Raw genomic sequence first — 19,068 nt, forward strand, 5'->3', positions numbered from 1 at the left:
AGACCCCAAGTGGTTTTCTTACCTGCCTGAAGCCACAGTCCTAGGATAGTAGAGTCAGCTTTTTAATGCAGGTTGTCAGAGCCAGCCCTGCTGCTTAATACTCTCTGTTCCCCCCACCTCTCATCAGCAGTTCCTCACAAGTGTCATGCTTCTCAGATGAGATCGATTTGGGGAAATCTATTTTCCCAGGACCACATTATGTAACTCCATAGTAGAGCCCAGTTAGAGTCAAATGTGTTCACCTTCTTCTTCCCATCCCTAGTAACCTTTGTCCAGTCTTCTTGAGTTCTCAATTTATAGGGAAGAGATGGAAGTTCCCCTTTTCCCTCTTTTTGAAGGGCTGTCTGCTGACCCATGAGTCCAATTTATTTCACAGTGGCCCTGAATCTTTCCCCAGAAAAGGCATGCCCCAAACTTGTCCATAGAAGAATCCTGGATCCCCTAAAATGTAAGTCAGATCACACCCCACCTCTGCTCAAAACCATCTCACCAAGAGCAAAAGCCCTAGAGCGTACAGCGGCCCCAGACCCCCTGCGACTTCCCACTCTACCTCCCTCCGCCTTTCCCCTCCCGCCTCCTCTCTTCCTCCTATCCTCTCTTCTCTTCTCTCACCCCTCCTTCCCTCTTCTCTGCCCTCGTTTCCCCTCCTTCCCCTCCCTCATCTCTCTCTGCCCGTCTCTCACCTTCCTCCCTTCCTCCCCTGCTTTGCCCCCTCCTCTCCCCTCCTTCCTGTCTCCTCATTTCTCTACCCTTCTCTCTTTTCTCTCACATGTCATTTCCCTTGTTCTGCTTCTCTGACTGCCTAGCAGCTCCTTCCAAATCCCAAGCACACTCCTGCCTCAGGGCCCTTACACATGTTCCCCCTTTTTCTAGATATCCAGTTGGCTCCTGGTCTCCCCTCCTTCAAGTCAACCTTCACATGTCACCTGATCAGAGGCCTTACTCAATCAACCTTTTGAAAATATCAGAAGCAAAACAATGAAAGTGAATCCGAGTTCTCACTCTCCCTCTCCCTGCTCTGCATTCTCCTTAACACTTGTCCCCATGAACGTATGTATTTGTTGTATGCTGCCTGTCTCTACCCTTATACCTCCAACAGAGCAGGACTCAGGACAGGCTTGGCTCTATCCCTAGTGTCTGGCACAAGTGGGCCCCAGTACATATTTGCTAAATGAATTGAATGAGTACTTGCCTTTATAATTTTTCTGCTAGGGAACTATATGTCTCTAGCCATGTAGATTTTCTTAATCCATGCCCTGTCAAAGGGCTCTGTTGTAGTGACCAACAAAGTTCTATTTACTTGATGGTTCTTTTGCAGCTATGAAGAGTGATCAGATCTGGTTTGGCCACCATTGTATAGTACCAGCACAGCAATGATGTTATTATGTAGGTGCTTGGTCAGTATTTGCTGCATAATGGAATATATCTCTCTCTAGTCCTGGAGTCACTGCTGCAATGGGAAATGTTCGCTGTCTGCCTCACACCTTCCTGATGAGTTCTTCCATCTCCTTGTTCCTCTCTTCCATCCAAATGCTTTGTTCTTCTCTCGTTTCCTTTCATTTTCTTCTCTTTAATACACTGTTCTTTCCTTTATTACATTCCCCAGGCCTAATTTTATATGTTCAGAGAATTATCATCGCAACAAGAGGCTAAGATGTTTATTGTTTTAACCATTCATTCCTTTTACAAAATCAAACACCTGTAAAATAACATCCACCTCAATTTGGTGTTGAGTTTGAGATGGAAATTGCAAAAAAAATGAAGGTTCTTACTTATTTTCTGTGGGCTCTTGTACACTCTCCTACAATTATAGTAATTTCTCCTTCCTTGTGTAGATTCAAATTTTCATTTACATTTTTTCATTGTAACAACAGTTGTATTACTAATACCAATATTTAATAAACTTGTGCACTAGACACCTTAAGAAACATAGAAGTAGGAATAATTCTCACCTAATGCACCTGTAATCGAACTAAAGCAGGGGTCCCCAACCCCCAGGCCATGCACTGGTACCAGTTCATGGTCCATTAGGAACTGGGCCACACAGCAGGAGGTGAGCAGCCAGTGGGTGAGCATGACCGCCTGAGCTCCACCTCCTGTCAGATCAGAGGAGGCATTCAGTTCTCATAGGAGCGTGAACTCTATGGTGAACTGTGCATGTGAGGATCTAGGTTGCGGCTCCTTATGAGAATCTAATGCCTGATGATCTGAAGTGGAACAGTTTCATCCTGAAACCATCCCCACCACTCACCCCACACCCACCCATGGAAAAATTGTCTTCCACAAAAGCCAATCCCTGGTGTCAAAAACGCTGGGGACTGGTGAACTAAAGGATTATTTAAACATGAAAGCAATGAAGACCCCACTCACAAATGCAACAAAACCATAAAATACCAAAGATTAACCCAAAAGAAATATTTAAGAACCTTATGGCAAAAATCATCACAATCATCATTTCTGAAGAACATAAAAGATCTAAATAAATGCTGTTATAAAGATGTCAGTTCTCTCCAAATTAAACTCTAAATGCAACTCAATCCCAGTCCTAGTGTCCAACACTTTCAACAAAGAAGTACAAAAAAGCATCATCAAGAGGAGCTTTTAGATGTTCTGGCTGAAGTATTCAGGAGGCTGGTGAAGAGGCTGGATCAGAGGCCACCGGGGTCTCCTCTGAGGTGGCCCTGGAGGGGCACACTGCCATAGGGTATAAGCACCACTGCCCTGGCCAGATTCACTAACTGCTCTTGGTGAGGCACCAAGCGGGGCAGGAGAGGGGCTTCCTGGAGCATTTGAATCCCCAACTGAAGGGACATGGCCCTCATTCCTGAAGCAGTGAGAGCGCACATTCATGTAAGTGGCCTCCTGGCATGGCAAGCGCCCTGGTGGATGTACAGCAGGCACGGCGCTGGACACAGTGAGCACTGGCTGCAGGCAAGCAAGGCTTGCCAGACCCTCAGGAAATCCATATCATTGTGTGAACCCTGAGGAAGGGCCTTCAGGGAAGTGTTCCTGGAGAAAGTGAGCTTTGAAAGCAGGTTCTTGAAGGAGGTAAGGAGCCTGGATGAGCAGAGGAACCAGCTGGCTCAGGGAAACCCCAAACTATGTATTGTCCCAACCAAAACGTGGTTCCTTTGAGATGAGCAGGCATGTAGCTCCTTGCCCACTGAACTAACGCTCTAGCAGTCTCTCCTGTCGAGGGGTGCTAGGGATGTGCAAGTGTCTATGCATGTGTGTGTGTGTGTGTGTGTGTGTGTGTGTGTGTGAGAGAGAGAGAGAGAGAGAGAGATTTCAGTGCAGGAAACTAAGGGCCTCAGAGATGGTAGAGAAGGAAAACAAGAAAGTGGAACTTTTGTAGTACCCACTCTGTGCCACACACCCGAAAGTCATCTCATGTAATTCTCTCAGCAGTGGCTATGGGAAGTCATATGCATGTTTTACCTCTGAGAAAACTGCGGTTCCAAGGGGTGGCATGACTTGCTCATAGTCACCCAGCTCCTAAGTCTGACTTCTGAGCCTGGAGACTTCACTCACACAGGACTCTATCTATGGCCACACATGCTCACACATCTGTCTGTTCTGTAAAGGCTTTCCAAGTCTTTAACACAGACACTTAATGTTAACTTGAAGCTGACACTAAGATTAAACTGTCACTTGCTTGCTGGGTTTGCTTTTTGTCTGACCAAATACCAGAGCTTATTTCTCTTAGCTTCTATTTAAAAAAAAAAAAAAGCTTCAAAATGAGCTTTCATAAATTTTTGTTTGGTCCCAAGAGAAAGTCATTTCATGCCCCCTTTTATCCAAAAAGTGGAGAAGGTGTCTCTCAAAAGCAGTTTTGTAATCTTTCTATCTTAAATTTTAGATCAGCTTATATTACCAAGATGTTTGCGTGCAGCCTCCGCCTGGTAAATGAATAGGCAAATGAGTGAAAATCTTCACTGGAGAAAAATAAAATCCAATCTACTGGCCGTGGTCTACTAATATGACAGTAGTATCAATTCCTGGATAGAGGAGGACAGGCCATTAATGCCTCTCATAGAGCAAACACAGGACAAGTTAAATAGCTCCTCTCTTTAGGGAATAGTAGAGCATTATTCTCATATTTGAATTTGAAACATGGTTGAAACTGAATCTCTCTTTGTGTTGTACACATTATAAATTAATGTTATTTGAGCCATAAGGGAATGTGAATTGTCTCACTGAAATAAACTGCTTTTGAGTATGAGAAAAGTTCCCTCTCTCTTTCTTTCTCCAATGAAAAGGTTGGCTTTGAAGCGAAGGCCACAAGGTATGTGGCCAAAAAGTTGATTTTTTTTTTTTTTTTTTTTGAGACAGAGTCTCACTCTATCACCTAGGCTGGAATGCAGTGGCACGATCTTGGCTCACTGCCACCTCCATCTCCCAGGTTCAAGCGAGTCTCCTGCCTCAGCCTCTCAAGTAGCTATGATTACAGGCATGCAACACTATGTCTGGCTAATTTTTGTATTTTTAGTAGAGACGGGTTTCGCCATGTTGGCCAGGCTGGTCTCGAACTCCTGACCTCAGGTTATCCACCTGCCTTGGCCTCCTCCCAATGTGCTGGGATTACAGCTGTGAGCCACTGCACCCTGCCCAAAGAAAAATGATTTTGATGGCATTTGAGCTCAAAGATATCATGAAGAAGGAAAAGGACAATGAAGTATCCATAAAATTAGAGCTTCATCTTTCTCCTCTGGAACTTATGCTCAGAAGGGAACTCCTTCAGAAGGGAGGGCTCAGAGTTCCCAGAGATAAAAAGCAGCTGTCACAGATGCAATTACTTGGGGGACCAAAGGATGGGGGCAGTCACTGAAGGTGAAGAAGCACTTTCATTTACCAAAGACTTCCTATTCGAAATGTGTATTGTTATATAAACATCATCTGTGATATGAGAGCATCCAGAGGTGTTTTCTCCCAAATGAAAGGCATTTACACTAAAGACACCTCTGAGTGTTTAATAAGTAGCAGGGCCTCACTTCACGGGATGAGGTTGAATGACTTGCATTCTGTGATGAGATGACTTTCTCTGACACTAGGGAACACATTTTCTAGTTGACTCTTCCATCTGGGATTTGCACTGGCCACAACACTCATGTGTACATGCTGATCATATTGTAAACTCAATCCTCAACTGGCTGTCAGGATCCATTTCTCTCCTGACCTCACATTATCAGATCCACCAAATCTTGCCTCTTTACTTCAGCCATTGAAAAGAATTCTCTCACCCACAACAAACGGTCCTTCACAGGTTGTCCCCGGGCTCAAAGGAGGCTATGTTATACACACGTGCACATACACATTTGTAAAGAGTCAAGCAGCATTGTTGCTTATATAGTTTACAGGTCTATATCAGACTTGTTTAGTGTGTGTGTGTGCGTGTGTGTGTGTGTTCTCATATATTCATTCACGAAACATATTTCCATTGCAAGCTGACATATGAGTGGTAACCCCATTGGGAATGTTCTCCTTTAGAGGCCCCCACTGTAGACAAGACTCTGGGGGAACTTTAGCCAGTGCTTGCCCCAGACTAGTTAACTCCCTGAATGCCAGTTTAAGTGCTGTTGTTGAACCTGACCTTTAGATATGCAGTTGCAGTAACCTATGTGGCTACTTCTCTTTGACCTCCCAGATGGCAGCACTTAAGCCCAAAACACCAATAGTGAATGTAGCTTTGCTTTTTACTCTAAGGCCCTGAGACCATAACAACCAGTATTGGCAGGAGTTAAATTCCATAGTAAATCAATCTCATTTTAGAAAATTATTTATGATGAAAATTCTCCTCTGCCATTTCTGAAAAAAAACCTTTCATCCAGTTATTGATTTTTTTTTCATGCAACACATTTCCATAGGTGATGCAGCAGGTCATGCAAGGTTTCCTATCTGGAATAGGTTACAACTATTTTCTTGACCTGAGAGCTAAACCCCATCTTGTCAATGCTAGTGAGGATTACACCATGAAGACCTGATTCTAGGAGTTCAAAGGTGACATCACACAATGTGCCCATTTAGAAAAACCCTCTCTACCCTGCTTGGGGTGTGCACGGTGACCTCTTCCCATCAGATTCTTGGGAGGAGTAGCAGAATTAGTTACTGAGCAGACACAATGAGGAGCCAGCCACCTTGGTTTGAACCCCAGTTCTGCCTCTTACTAGCTGTGTGCCCCTGGGCAAGTTACTTAACTTCTCTGTAACTCAGCTTCCTCCTTTGTAAAATAGGAAAGATAATGGTATCTGTCGTGGGCTGTTAACTGTATTCAATGGAATGCTATTTGTAGGGCACATAGAACAGTGCTTGCCACATCATTAGTTCTCTGTAGGCATTTGCCAAATAAGTTGCTGTCAGTTGTTCGTTTTTTCTTGCAGCCGTCAAAATTTTAGACAGCTTTCAGTGGTTCAATCATAAGACCTCGAATTATCTTTTCTATATTTTCTTTCCTGAAAAAGAAGCCTATTTACCATGTGCCATATCTTCAGGTCCTGGTATACCTATCTATAAGATAACATGGGAACCGATTTTCTATTCATCAGCTTCTCATTGAGCAAAAGTTATCCCAAAGCTGTATAATTTTAGTCTCTGTATTTACAGAGTTCTCCTGTCCTTTGTACAATGAGAAGGAAATCATGTCACATGATACTTAACTCATTTCCTTCCAAAAGGCCAGATTTCATTTGGGTTCATAGCTATTGAGCAGACTTGAAAAAAATTCTACCTGGGGTCCATAGGTGTTCAGCAGACTAAAAAATGTATCTTTCCAATATATTGATAAAAAATCTACAGGAGCATTTATTCTCTCTATTAATTTTTTAATTCTGGTGAAACATTCTTAGGCCACCCTTTGGGTGTCACTTGGGGGTCAAAAGATAATGGCATGCCCTAGCTCCTCCTGCGTAACCAAATCTCTGGTTTACTGGCAGGCATTTGCTATTTAATCTAAGATGCATAACTATTTGGGAAAGATATCTTAATCTTCCACCCTTTCTTTGCATCCTGGATTTTAAACTGACTTATGTAATCCCACTTATACAGTCTAGTATTTAATAGGAGTAATGGTACATGGATTTATACTTACAACAGATGGAATTTAAAGGATTGTATGAACATTCTACTTTAAATTTATTCCTGTAAATTATTCATAATTTGGAGTGATTGTTTCTATTGTGGTAAAGAACCAAGTATTCAGGAAAATAACATGCCAGACAATAGTGTAGAATATGTCATTGTAAGGAGGATTTTTACCTTGAATTACTGTCACATCAGTGGCATTAATTTTATGTCTTCCAGTCCTTTTTCCCTTAATTTCATTGTGTTCTCAAATTCCCTTGCCCTCTCATATTTCTCTTATCTCTTGCCTTTTTCCCTTCTTGGATGGCTGGAGTTTTTTTTGTTGTTGTTTGTTTGTTTTTCATTTTACCGGTTTTCCTCTCCTCCCTTGGATATTTTTCTAATATTATTGGATGCTTTCAGGCACCAGAGGGTAGAAGCTCGGCTTTGCTGACCCAATAGCTGGATATAAATTAGCACTGATTCTCTTTGCCTAGCAAAAACCACTGAATCCAGCCAGGCCACAAGATGGGATCCAGGAGTATATCCAAGTTGTTCTCTAGCCAGCATGCAGCATCTATTCTGTGCGCTGGTATTTTCCATTGCCATTTTCTAAAGACAGTGCTGCTGTTTTGTCTTTTGTGTGCTGAGGACTCTCCTGATGGCTCTTCTGCATGATGTAAGTCCTCCTACTTCACTGAAGCAATGAAGGGGATTCCAAGAGTCAAGACCACCCCATGGGGCTTCCTCCCCATAGAGACACTATAAGCCAGAATAGTTGAAGCTGTGGAATTAGAACACTAAAATGGGAAGAATCATAGGTGTCAGTACCAAAGGTAATAAAGGTGAGGGAGATTAACAGAGCACTTTAAATAGATATTTAATTCAACTTAGCAGCATTTGTTGAACGCATACGGAGTGCCCCTTTACTCTGCTGGGTGCTGAAATTAACAAAATGCGTACAATGACTCTTTGCCTTAAAGGGCAGAAAACAAGTAGGTTAAGGTACATTTGATAAGATGAGCACAACAACAAAAGTGTATAGTTGGAACAGACACACAGGAGGAAAGTGACTTAACGTTAGAGATGGGGGCATTCAGGAATGCTGCATGGAGGAGGGAACCTCAACGGGGTTCTGAAAGATTCAGTAAATTAGGAGACGTAGTAAAATTCCAACGCAAAATCACAGTATGTGCAGGATTGAGAGGTGTTATATTTTCACTTTGTGTTTAGAAATGATTACCTTGATAATGATGAGAAAGATAGGTGAAAGGTGCTGGGGGTAGACAGGTGGTAAGAAAGATTAGGGAAGAAGATTGCAAATAAGACCATTGCAGTAGTCTAGGCAAAGCCTCAGACTAAGGCCAGGGCAGTGGAAATGGAGCAGAAAAGACAGAATTGAAGATATTTAGGGGTGGAATTAGACTTTGTGACTGGTTGGATTGTGAGTGTGGCTTACAGAAGCATCAGCATCACCTTAGTGCCCCCCTCCCTCCCCTCACCCTGTGGGTCTTAGTCACATGTAATATAACCAAGCTCCTGTTTCTATGAAAGAAACCAACAGGCCTATCTGTACACAGCACTTCATAAATCCTTTTTAAAAAAAGCAGAGGAAGATAATGGAATATTTTGCCACTTCTAAGAGTGGGTAATAAATGTGTTTGTAACCCCCAGCCCAGAATTGATAGGATTTAATGAGAAAGTACCTTTTGCTTGATTTTGTAAATGTAATCTTTCAATTTATAGACAAGCAAAAATGTACCCAAGATGATAGATGTCATTAATGAAAATGTTAGTTTCCTAACCCCCCATCCACCTACCCCCACAAAAAATTAAGAACACATTTTAGAAATACTCTATTAGAAGAGCTCAAACAGATTTTCTGAAATTAGAAATGAATTCCAACTGTTGCATGGATGGTTTCAGATATTCTATGTTCTTTGCTATTCAAATCATATTTTTTCACTATCTTTAATATTATTTTTTCCCTTCAAACTACAGCTGAAAAGGGGACCAGAGAAAATGTTGAATATTCAGCTCGAACTCTGAATTGATGCATGGGGAGGCAATAATAGTGACAACAGGAATAACTAATATTTATTGAATATTTACCATGTGCCTGCCAGACACTGGGCTAAGCATTTTATACAGATTAACTTATTTATTTTCCACATCAATCCTATAAGATAAGAACTTTTATTATAACCATATTACAGATAAGGACATTGAAGTTTAGAGTAGCTAAATGATTTACCCAAGACCACACAGGTAGAAACTGATGGAGCTGGGTTCAAACCCAGGATTGTTGGACCCCAGAACACACTCTTTTAACCACTGGACAATACCACTTTCCTGAACAGCTGAAGTCCCTTTTGAGCTTCCCTTTCAAAAACCAAAACCTAATGTCTTTATGTTATTTCTTTCTCTGAGTTGTACATTCTTTAAATAATACCAGTGTAACTGACATCAGGTCTCAATGTACCTGATGTTAGATTATACAAAAGAATATAAATGACATTCATAGACTTCCTTTGGCATGACATCATTGGTCATTATTTTTGTCATTCTCATTTTACCTGCTGCTTCTCCAATATAAACTTGTGAAAAGGATGTTAGAACAAGGTTCAAATCCTGGATGGTCACTTGTGACATATTATCTTAGTCTGGACAACTCATCACTTACTAGATTTTGGCCCAATCATAGAATGATGGGTTCTATATGTATGAGCTTGAGCACTTCCAATGTTCCAGGCATAGCACAAAGCTCCTTACAACAACATATTGAGGGACGTACTAGAATGAGCCCCATTTTACAGATGAGGAAACTAAGGTTGTGAAAGGCTATCTTACTACAAAGTCACACTGGTAATAAAAAGCAAAGTCTGGATTAGAAACCATATCTGTTGACTCCAAAATTTCCACTGTGCTACAAGATCTCCTTGTTCTGCATTATAACGATAAGGTCTCTTGATACCAAAGTTCACTCTGATTTTTGAAGATCAGAAGAGTACTATGTATGGGAGCTTCCTAATTTGAAGGAAAACCAACTGATGCACTAAAGTCATAATAATACCTACCGTATATTTAGTGAATATTATCTGTCAGTTACAGGTTAAGCACCTGTAATTCTCACCACAATTCTAGAATACAACTAGTATTTTTCTCATTTGCATAAGTGTGAGAACTAAGTCTCAAAGACATTAGGTAACTTGCCCAAGGTCTCATGGCTAGCAAGTGGCAGACCCAGTTGTCAAGTCAAGGTCTGTAAGGCTCCAAACTATATATGCAACCCTCATGCTATATCATCACTTATCTCCTGGACTTTGTGAAAAAGGAAAAAAAAAATTCTAACAGTGTCAGTGTTTAAAATTATCTTAAGATTGTTATTGAGATTTTTAATTACACAGTAAAAATGTATCCAGAGTTGGTTCTTTCCGGTGGGTTCGTGGTCTCTCTGACTTCCAGAATGGAGCCGTGGACCTTCGTGGTGAGTGTTATAGCTCTTAAAGATGGCATGGACCCAAATAATGAGCAGCAGCAAGATTTATTGTGAAAAGCAAAAGAACAAAGCTTCCACAGCAAGGAAGGGGACCCAAGTGGGTTGCTGCTGCTGGCTGGGGTGGTCAGCTTTTATTCCCTTATTTGTCCCCACCCATGTTCGATTTCTGCCCTATCAGAATGCCCTTTTTTCAATCCTCCCTGCAACTGGCTACTTTTAGGACCCTACTGATTGGTGTGTTTTACAGAGCACTAATTGGTGCATTTTACAGAGTACTGATTGGTGCAATTTTACAGAGCACTGATTGGTGCAATTTTACAGAGCACTGATTGGTGCATTTTACAGTCTCGTTGCTGGCTACAGAGCACTGATTGGTGTGTTTTACAATCCCCTTGCTAGCTACAGAGTGCTGATTGGTGCGTTTTACAATGGAGCTACAGAGTGCTGATTGGTGCGTTTTACAATCCTCTTGCTAGACAGAAAAGTTCTCCAAGTCCCCACTAGACCCAGGAAGTCCAGCTGGCTTCACTTCTCAAAACAATACTCATAAAAGGCAGATTGTTTTGGGTTGATTTTCTTGTCTAGGTTGCTTATTGTTTTTCTTTAAAAATCCTTTTCAGAAACCTGCATATTCTATCCTACGCTCTCCCCCTCCCCAGCCCACCTCAAAAGGACAACAGCAGAAAAGCACATCTAGGTCCCATTTTTCTTGCTTGATCATCCAGAGCATGTAAAATAAGGTGAAATATGGCCTGAGTCAGCTCCTCACAAGACAGAAATCAGTAACCACTGATATTGCTAAGCAACACCACAGAGAAGCAAGGCTGAAAATGAAGTGGCAAATTTATAAGAAGTTGCAGAATCTGGGGACTTGGTTGGGCATTTCATTATGAACCATCTGCATGATCCACAGTAATGACCACACATTATTGTTCACTGTTCGAGGATGATAATTCCTACATAATTATATTCAGATCTCCCTCTGTGATTGTAACCTACCTTTCAGGACTTTCACCATATTTTCCATAATCGAGATCTGTCCCTGTGAGACAATTGGGAGTTGTTACATCTAATGGGCAACTTTCATTCCTCCCCAAAGTAAAGTTTAAAACAAAACAAAAAGTCACTCTTTTGGCTAGTGTGATACAGAATTAGAGGGGTAGTAATATACATAAGGGAGAAAATTGGTCATGGGATCATCACATCTCAGTAACGTGGGCTCCACCACGGTGGCATGAAAGCAAGTGTGATTCTCGTAATGGGCAGCATTTACAATCGGATTACAGGCTCATCTCAAACACCGACCACAGGGTTCTGGAATTTCTTCTCCATCTGTGTGGCTTCTTAGAGAAATGTTATAGAGAAGAGGCACCAGGTGGTACCCAGAATGACATTCACAGGTGATGTATGGCTCTTCCAATCCTAGCTGCCTCTTGCTTCACTGATACAGCGAACAGTGCTAGATAATGTTAACTAATAGACTCTTGAACTCCCTTACTTCTTTCCTCCTATCCCCAAAAAAACTAACCTTGGATTAGCCCCAGTTTGAATCCTAATCCAATTATGTTCAAAGTGCCTTAGTTATTCATTATGGAGAGTGTGCTGGTTGCAAGCCACATTCCTATGCCGGTGAGTGCCTCCCGGGTCCTCTCAGCAAGACTAGGTCTTGCCACAGGCTGTCAATAGACAGTGGGCAAGGGTACGTTCCAGGAGGCATCATGGGCTGTAGGACCCCAGCCAAGTGCATGATGAGCTCTGGTTTATGCATGCATGCTTTTTGTCCTAGTCGCATGTCATTTCTCTTTCTGCACCTCCTGAGTCCCTGCTTCAGGGAGGAGGGCCTTGTGGCTCCTGGAGATGCTGCCCAATCCTCCTTAGGATGCTGCTGCTGAGTTCACCATCTCACCATCCTGTTGCTGTTAGTGCTAAAGACCGTATTCTAGCAGGCTGGTTTCCATCTCCATTCTTTTCTGACTTTTCTTCAGTAAACTGTAAACATGGTTCTCTTTGTTTGGGCAGATACCATTCCCTTCCACTGCTTCCTCAGTGCGCCTTGAGTTGCCACAACACCTGCTGTTATTCAGCTTTTCACTACTCTTCTTCCTTCTCTTCCACCATCATTAGCCTCATTTTTGTTATGTTCTGCCTAGTTCTTGTTCTTCGGTCTCATTCATCATATCCAAGGAAGCAGCTAAGAAGCGATCTAGACATTGCCACGTTGTCGAGAATGTGTGAGCTTTGTCCGATATGAACAGTTCCAATTCCAACTATGTACAAATAAAATGATAATTAAACAATATGAATGTATTTATTTATACCTGATTCTGCAAGAGATGAGGTGAGGAGTAATATCATCTGCCACAAGCAGATATTTGACAGTTGGGATTGATATGTGAAAATAAGTGTGTGCATACAGAGGTTTGCGTCTACAAAAATGGATCCATAAAAATGCAATGGTGTATTGTCACTGTGTAGAATATAGTTTACATCCAACTTTGCAAACACAGAGCCACTCATATTCTGTTTGCTGAGCAAATGGTAGAGAATGCCAGCTGCTTATTCCACTGCTTACCTCAGGAAAGGAAGAGAGGTCACAAAACAGTTAGTTGGCTGATGTGATTTGTTAATCTACTCCAAGATTACTCACACATGCAAACACATATATTATGTGTGAAGCCACTATGAACATATGTTTTATATTTATGTGTTTTATATTTATGAAGGTATTTAGGTCATTTAAGAATTCTGAAGTTGTGCAATGTCAAATATATAATACTGTTCTTAAAATACCAGAATATATATATACATATATATACACGTATGTATATATTTTTTTCACTGATGGCAATCCCCAGAAGTCATGAAAAAATTTTTCTTTCTATTTATACAAAATTCAATTTCTTTTTGAAGCACCTGCATCTTTTGTAATGTAGCCAGAATAGGCAGCTCTTAGTAGAAACATAAACATGTGATTTTTCTCCCCAAGATATAATTTTGTGCTGGCGTATTAAAACAATTTTAGATAGAAATCTAGGCACATGAAAAAATGTGTAAATGATGTATCATACAAATATGAAATACACGAATATTTATTATTGCATTTTAAGCTAGATCCTTCATCTTGCACACAAAACCCATCAATTTTAAGTTTATTCATATGAGGATTCCCAGCAGCTGGCCCAGTTAATGGGCCATGGGAGCATTCTGCAGAATCCTACAGAACTATCTCTTGAGTCTAATTAATGTCTTGAAGTTTATTGGGAGAGTGGTGTTATGACCAGAAAATATATTTTTAACCTGCTCACAAAATTGCTTAAAACAATCTAGAATTTTCAGACAAACAAGGATAAAAGTTGCTATTTTAAAACTGAAGAAAACAGAAATGGTGTATCCCACTCCTTCTCTCCCCTCAACTGCAGCTGCCACTCCCACCAGCTCACTCAAAACAGCTCACTCAAAACAGCTCACATTCTGCCAGGGGTTTCCATTATAGGGGGAGTCCATTGATGATCTGTACACAGAGGGGGAGCTGATGGTCCTTGCCCTGCCTCCTGCTGTTTACACAGCAGCCACCAATGCCTTAGTCCTGGAGCTGTGGCTGCCCTGTCACTTATCTGAGCTGGTGGTCTTCCCTGGGAAGATGCCTCCTTTTTCCTCCCAGAGCACTCTGTCTTGTCTGTCTAAAATATAAGAAGAGAAAGGGAAGTTTAGAACGTGGTTTTTCATGTTAGATTTTCCTAGGTAGCCTTCCTTTTTCTCTAGGAAATGGTTCTGTTGGAGAAAAGCTGTGAAATAAACTTCTTGAACTGCTGTTCTGTGGCAAGGAATCACAGTGTCTGCAAGCTTCCATGAGCCTGGACGTTGTCCTTGTTCAGTCCCTTTCTCTCGGAGTGTCACCTCTATAAAAATTACAGGGTTACAATAGACCTGGGGTGAAGTTATCTTTGCCAAATACTCTGTTTCATTGGATGTTAAGATAACTGTGCCCTATTCTGTAATGCAGGGCACACTCTACCCCCGGTAGCATAATATATTTAAAGTGATTTCTGAAAATGGGCCGTGAAAGCTGTCTGCCACATGGCCCATGTTTGCACATCTCCATATAGTTACGATTGCAAAATTTGACAGTATAACTCTGAATCTGATTAATTAAAAATGTGTAAAAACAAAGTTCTTGCATTATAGCTCGTTCCTTATCTTTGTGTCTTTTACTGTGATGTTGTAGAACTTGGATCATATGGAAAACTAAAATATTATGACACAATGACTGAAGAAGGTAAGAATGATTTTAGAATTGTATGCATTGGCTTTTTTACATTTATGGTGTCTGTTGCTTGCCCATTTTTTATTCTTTTTTTTCCTCTCTGCATGACTTCAGTGACATTGTGTGACTTACTATTCTTTCTGCATTTTTGTCTAGTTTTTGCCATTGTGTTTATTTGGAATTGGAGACGTGCAATACCATGGGTAATCATGTTATTCCATTCAGACAATTCAAACCATCATAATTATGTAACACACTCAGAGAAATGGTGTCAGTAATGTAAACACAAATACCCACTGCGCCAGTACTTTCCCCCACATGCTCACAAAACATATAGAAACATTCATCCAATAATTTTCTAATATGTCCTTTATTTCAGAGGGGGATGTATGTTCTGGTGGTTTTCTGATTTATGCAAAGGAATGAAAGATCTGAAGTAACTTGTATACCCAGAACCAGCTAGACACCTGATTCTGATGTGGAGGACTGTAGGCTCATGCCCTGTCTCCCTGCAGTCCCTGTTGTTTCAGATAGGAGCATTACTCTGAGAGGCTGGGTCCACCATTCCAGCCAGTAGCATTGTCTACATGAGGGTTCCCACTCCATGAGGATAGGCATATCATTTTAACCATTTTCTCTGAGTAGAGATTTATATAAGATGTATTTATTAATGAATTCCAGGCACTGTCCCAGAACATAGCCTTGTCCCAGGAAGAATCTCTTTTCTGATGTAGGTTTGCCATGGAACAGCAATGTAAAGATTTTGAATTCTTGGAAAGGGAGCTGTCCTATTGCCTTAACCCCTATTTCATCCCATACATGCTGCGACTTTTTAATAATATATAATATTTGTAAGTTATGAAAAACATTTAAGGTTTTTACATGACTTTTACATGGATACTGACAAGAAATTGAAAGGTACCCTCATAGAGGAATCAGTTCATCTTATTCTTCAGCATGAGAGAGAAACTCCCAAATGTGTTGCATATCTTGCTTTCAGCTTCTAATATTCTAAGCGGCCTTAGCTTGCCAAAGATCTCCTAGTTGCTTTGCATGCAAGAAGTGAAACATCTGACAACCCTGGGCAAGAGGAAGCCCCTTCCCAGCCCCTTCCACTCTGGCTTTTGCACAACACCTGGGCCCTTCTCTTTTGCTAGCCCTGTGCTTTAAATTAACCACCACGATATTTTCTAAAGCAGCAGACCACTCCTAGGATCTCACACTGGGCCCTACCAACAGCTTGGGGAAATGCAGACCCATGGGCAGCAAGAGGTCCAGTGGCAGAACCCTACATGTAGGAATAAGTACCTGCTACTGAGGGGATAGACGGAGCTATTTGTACATTTAAGGAAGGCTCCTGTCCCGGTTATTATTTTATTCTTGGCTTAGGAGGAGGAGTTTGTTAGCATCCGCCTGACCTGTCAAGCCCTTTACTTTCTCTCTTTCCTCCATCCTGTCCATTACCTTCTATCATTAATGTCCTACCTCCTACGTACCTTTGTTTCCCTGCCATCCCCTTCTCCTCTCCTTCCTCTTCTCACATTCATCTGAGCAAATGTTGTCCAAGTATTCCCTTTCTTTCCTCCCTACACCAGACAATTTAAGATAAGAAGAAGATGCAAATTCTACTTCCAATCTGATTCTATCACTTGATAACAACCGGGCTTTGGAAGCAGGAAAACACAGTCAAAATCATGTATGAAATGAGAACCATGGCTGGCCCTGAGCAAAACTGTCAAATTGTGTTTGGGGGCCCTCCCTGGGTCACCCTCAACATACTTTATCCTTCTCTTGATTTTCCCATCCCCTCATGCATATCCCTTTGTGTCCCATTCTTAGCTGAAAATTTATCCCCATTACAGTGATGGGTAATAACTGCAAAGGCAGCATTTTAAAAGTGAAATGCTGGTTTCATAGGATGTCACTAAGAATTTTTCAACAACAAGGAAAAAAAGAAAAAGCAAAAAGGCAAGGCTGATTCCATAAATAAGTGGGAGAGCTTCTGAGTTAAGTTTAATAGGTCTCTTTATCACGTGACTTCTCAGAGTTTTCATTATGCTGCTGTGTACTGCAGCATATAATAAATTGTAAAGAGGGATGGAGTAGACAGTGTTTCCCAGACTTTCTGATATGGAACCTTTGTGGAAACGCTGGTTGAAGTTAATCCTTCACCTAGAACAGGAACCTCTGAAAGATTTTTAAATTTTCTAAATACATAGCAATCCCTCTCAAGTACTAGAAAAAGAATATTTTGGAATAGCAGCTGTCCATCCAGCCACGTAAAGTTGCATCCTTTGACAGGTACCTCCATGACAAGCCAAGTCTGGCTTAAACCTAATTCTGGTACTCCATCTAAAAGGCTCAAAGCCAGCTCAGTAACCTCAGATCTGGTAGAAGCCAGGCATGGCCTCTTCAAACTCTCAAGGGCCTCTCCCCTCCCACTGGAAAATAAGAATAATATATGTGATTTATGTCACTTTCATGTTGTACAATTTAAGGAAGTATAATAAAGACAAAGATGTTTGGGGCAATAACTGTGGACTAGCTAGCTAGCCTTTGAGAAATACCCCTTCCAGTTAAGCATTTGCACAATTTTAGAATTGTGACTAGCTTTTGAGCAGGGCTTTGTTGTGATTGCCCATGTGACAAGTCCTTATTTATAACTGTTTCCAGGGAATTCTCTGGATGTTGTGTGAGGTCAGTGACTTGCAATGAAGCCTGGGTCATTTTTTTGTTTGTTTGGTTGGTTGGTTGGTTGGTTTTGTTTTGTTTTTTCCCTAAGTGGACCAAATGGAAAGATGCATTATATATACCACCCTGTATCCAAAAAAGAATTGAAAGATGATTTCTAAATATAGAGAATTGTGCTACATATATTCAGCTTATTATTTTTAAGCACCTATTGTGTACAAATTATTCTGCTAGGTGCTTTGGGGAAATAAGAGTAAAGGGTGGGCAATTTGACCCCATGGAATTTACAGACTGGGGGGAAAAAATAACACACGGCAATCACTGAGACACCAGGAAGAAAGTGGTAAGTACCACAGGTGTTCAGAAGATGACAGGCTACAGGGGAGGAAAGATTGCTTTCCATGGAAGTTGGGCGGGTGAGGTGTGGGAGGAGATTTTGTGGAGAAGGTGATCTTTAAACTGGGCCCTAAAGAATTAGTAAATATGAGGTAAATCAGGAAAGAAGGGTGAACTACTAGGCTAAGAAAAGGATGAAGGGATAGATGCACACCAACGTTCACTGGGTGTCTCCCACTGCTGGGTGCAGTGCTGTGGGCTTATACATATTCTATATCATCTATCATAATGATCATAAAAGTATATTTTATTGAAGAGGAGAAAACCAAGGCTCAAAGAGTTATTTTATTAGATGAGGAAACTAAGACTCAGAGAAGCAGACTAACTTGTTCTGGGACTCAGAGGTGATAAGTGGTGATGCAGACCCTGAACTCAGCACTGTGTCCCCCCAAAGCCCCGCCCTTTGGGTTCCACTGCAGCTTGTTGTACAAGATGGGGAGTGGAACAGGGGCAGATGGAATTGGCTACAGCATAGGGAGTGGGAAGAAATGCTTGATGGATACCATAGACTAAGAATGAGGGCATCGTGGTGTGGACGACAATGAGCTATTGAAGAAAGCATTTCTTTCTACATGAACACTGTGCCATGAAAAGGTTATTTTAATAAAACAATATACTTACTCTCACACGCAAGACAAAATCATGACGTTTGAAAAGTTTCTCCTTGCCCTCCGAGCCCTTTCCCCCTCCCCTGTCTCCCTCAGCCCTAAGGTGCTCTAGAACCTCACTGGAGCAGCTCCCAAGGCCACACCCAACCTCCTCTCCCCACCCCAAGCCAATCCAAATTTTATCTACTTTTTTATTCATCCTTTCATGAATTTGTTCATCAATAGCCAGTATGTACCAGGTGCTGGATTGGGGGCAGAGCGGAGGAGATTAAACACAGTTCTCCTAAAGAACTCATGACCTTGTGGGAGACACAGGCATGAGATGAGTAGACCCTAGGTGCTGGAACAGCCCAGTGGAAGGCATCTTTCTTATCTTGGGAAGTGAGGGCAGGCAGAATTCATAAAGCTCACAGCACTGTGCCTGGCAGGCGATGTCTCCACTGCCATGTTCATGTGTCCCAAGATGACAACCTGTCTTACCTGCCACCTGTACTAACACATTCACTTAATAATAACTGAGCACCTTCTCTGAATGAGACATTTTGCTAGACATG

At 41.5% G+C, this 19,068-nt stretch overlaps 1 protein-coding gene across 3 annotated transcripts in view; it reads left to right on the forward strand.

Annotated features, from left to right (window-relative positions):
- Positions 1-19,068, forward strand: part of SLC24A2 (solute carrier family 24 member 2) — a 276,357-nt gene that overhangs the window by 178,140 nt on the left and 79,149 nt on the right. For 2 of the 3 annotated variants that reach the window (XM_024930150.4, XM_024930151.4), the window contains exon 5: positions 14,781-14,831. The exons of the other annotated variant lie outside the window; for it this stretch is intronic. In XM_024930150.4, coding sequence (XP_024785918.1) covers positions 14,781-14,831 — 51 coding nt within the window. The remainder of the gene's footprint in view (positions 1-14,780; positions 14,832-19,068) is intronic. 3 annotated transcript variants of the gene reach the window in all.

This window comes from Pan paniscus, chromosome 11, assembly GCF_029289425.2.
Source record: "Pan paniscus chromosome 11, NHGRI_mPanPan1-v2.0_pri, whole genome shotgun sequence".
Lineage (NCBI taxonomy): Eukaryota > Metazoa > Chordata > Mammalia > Primates > Hominidae > Pan > Pan paniscus.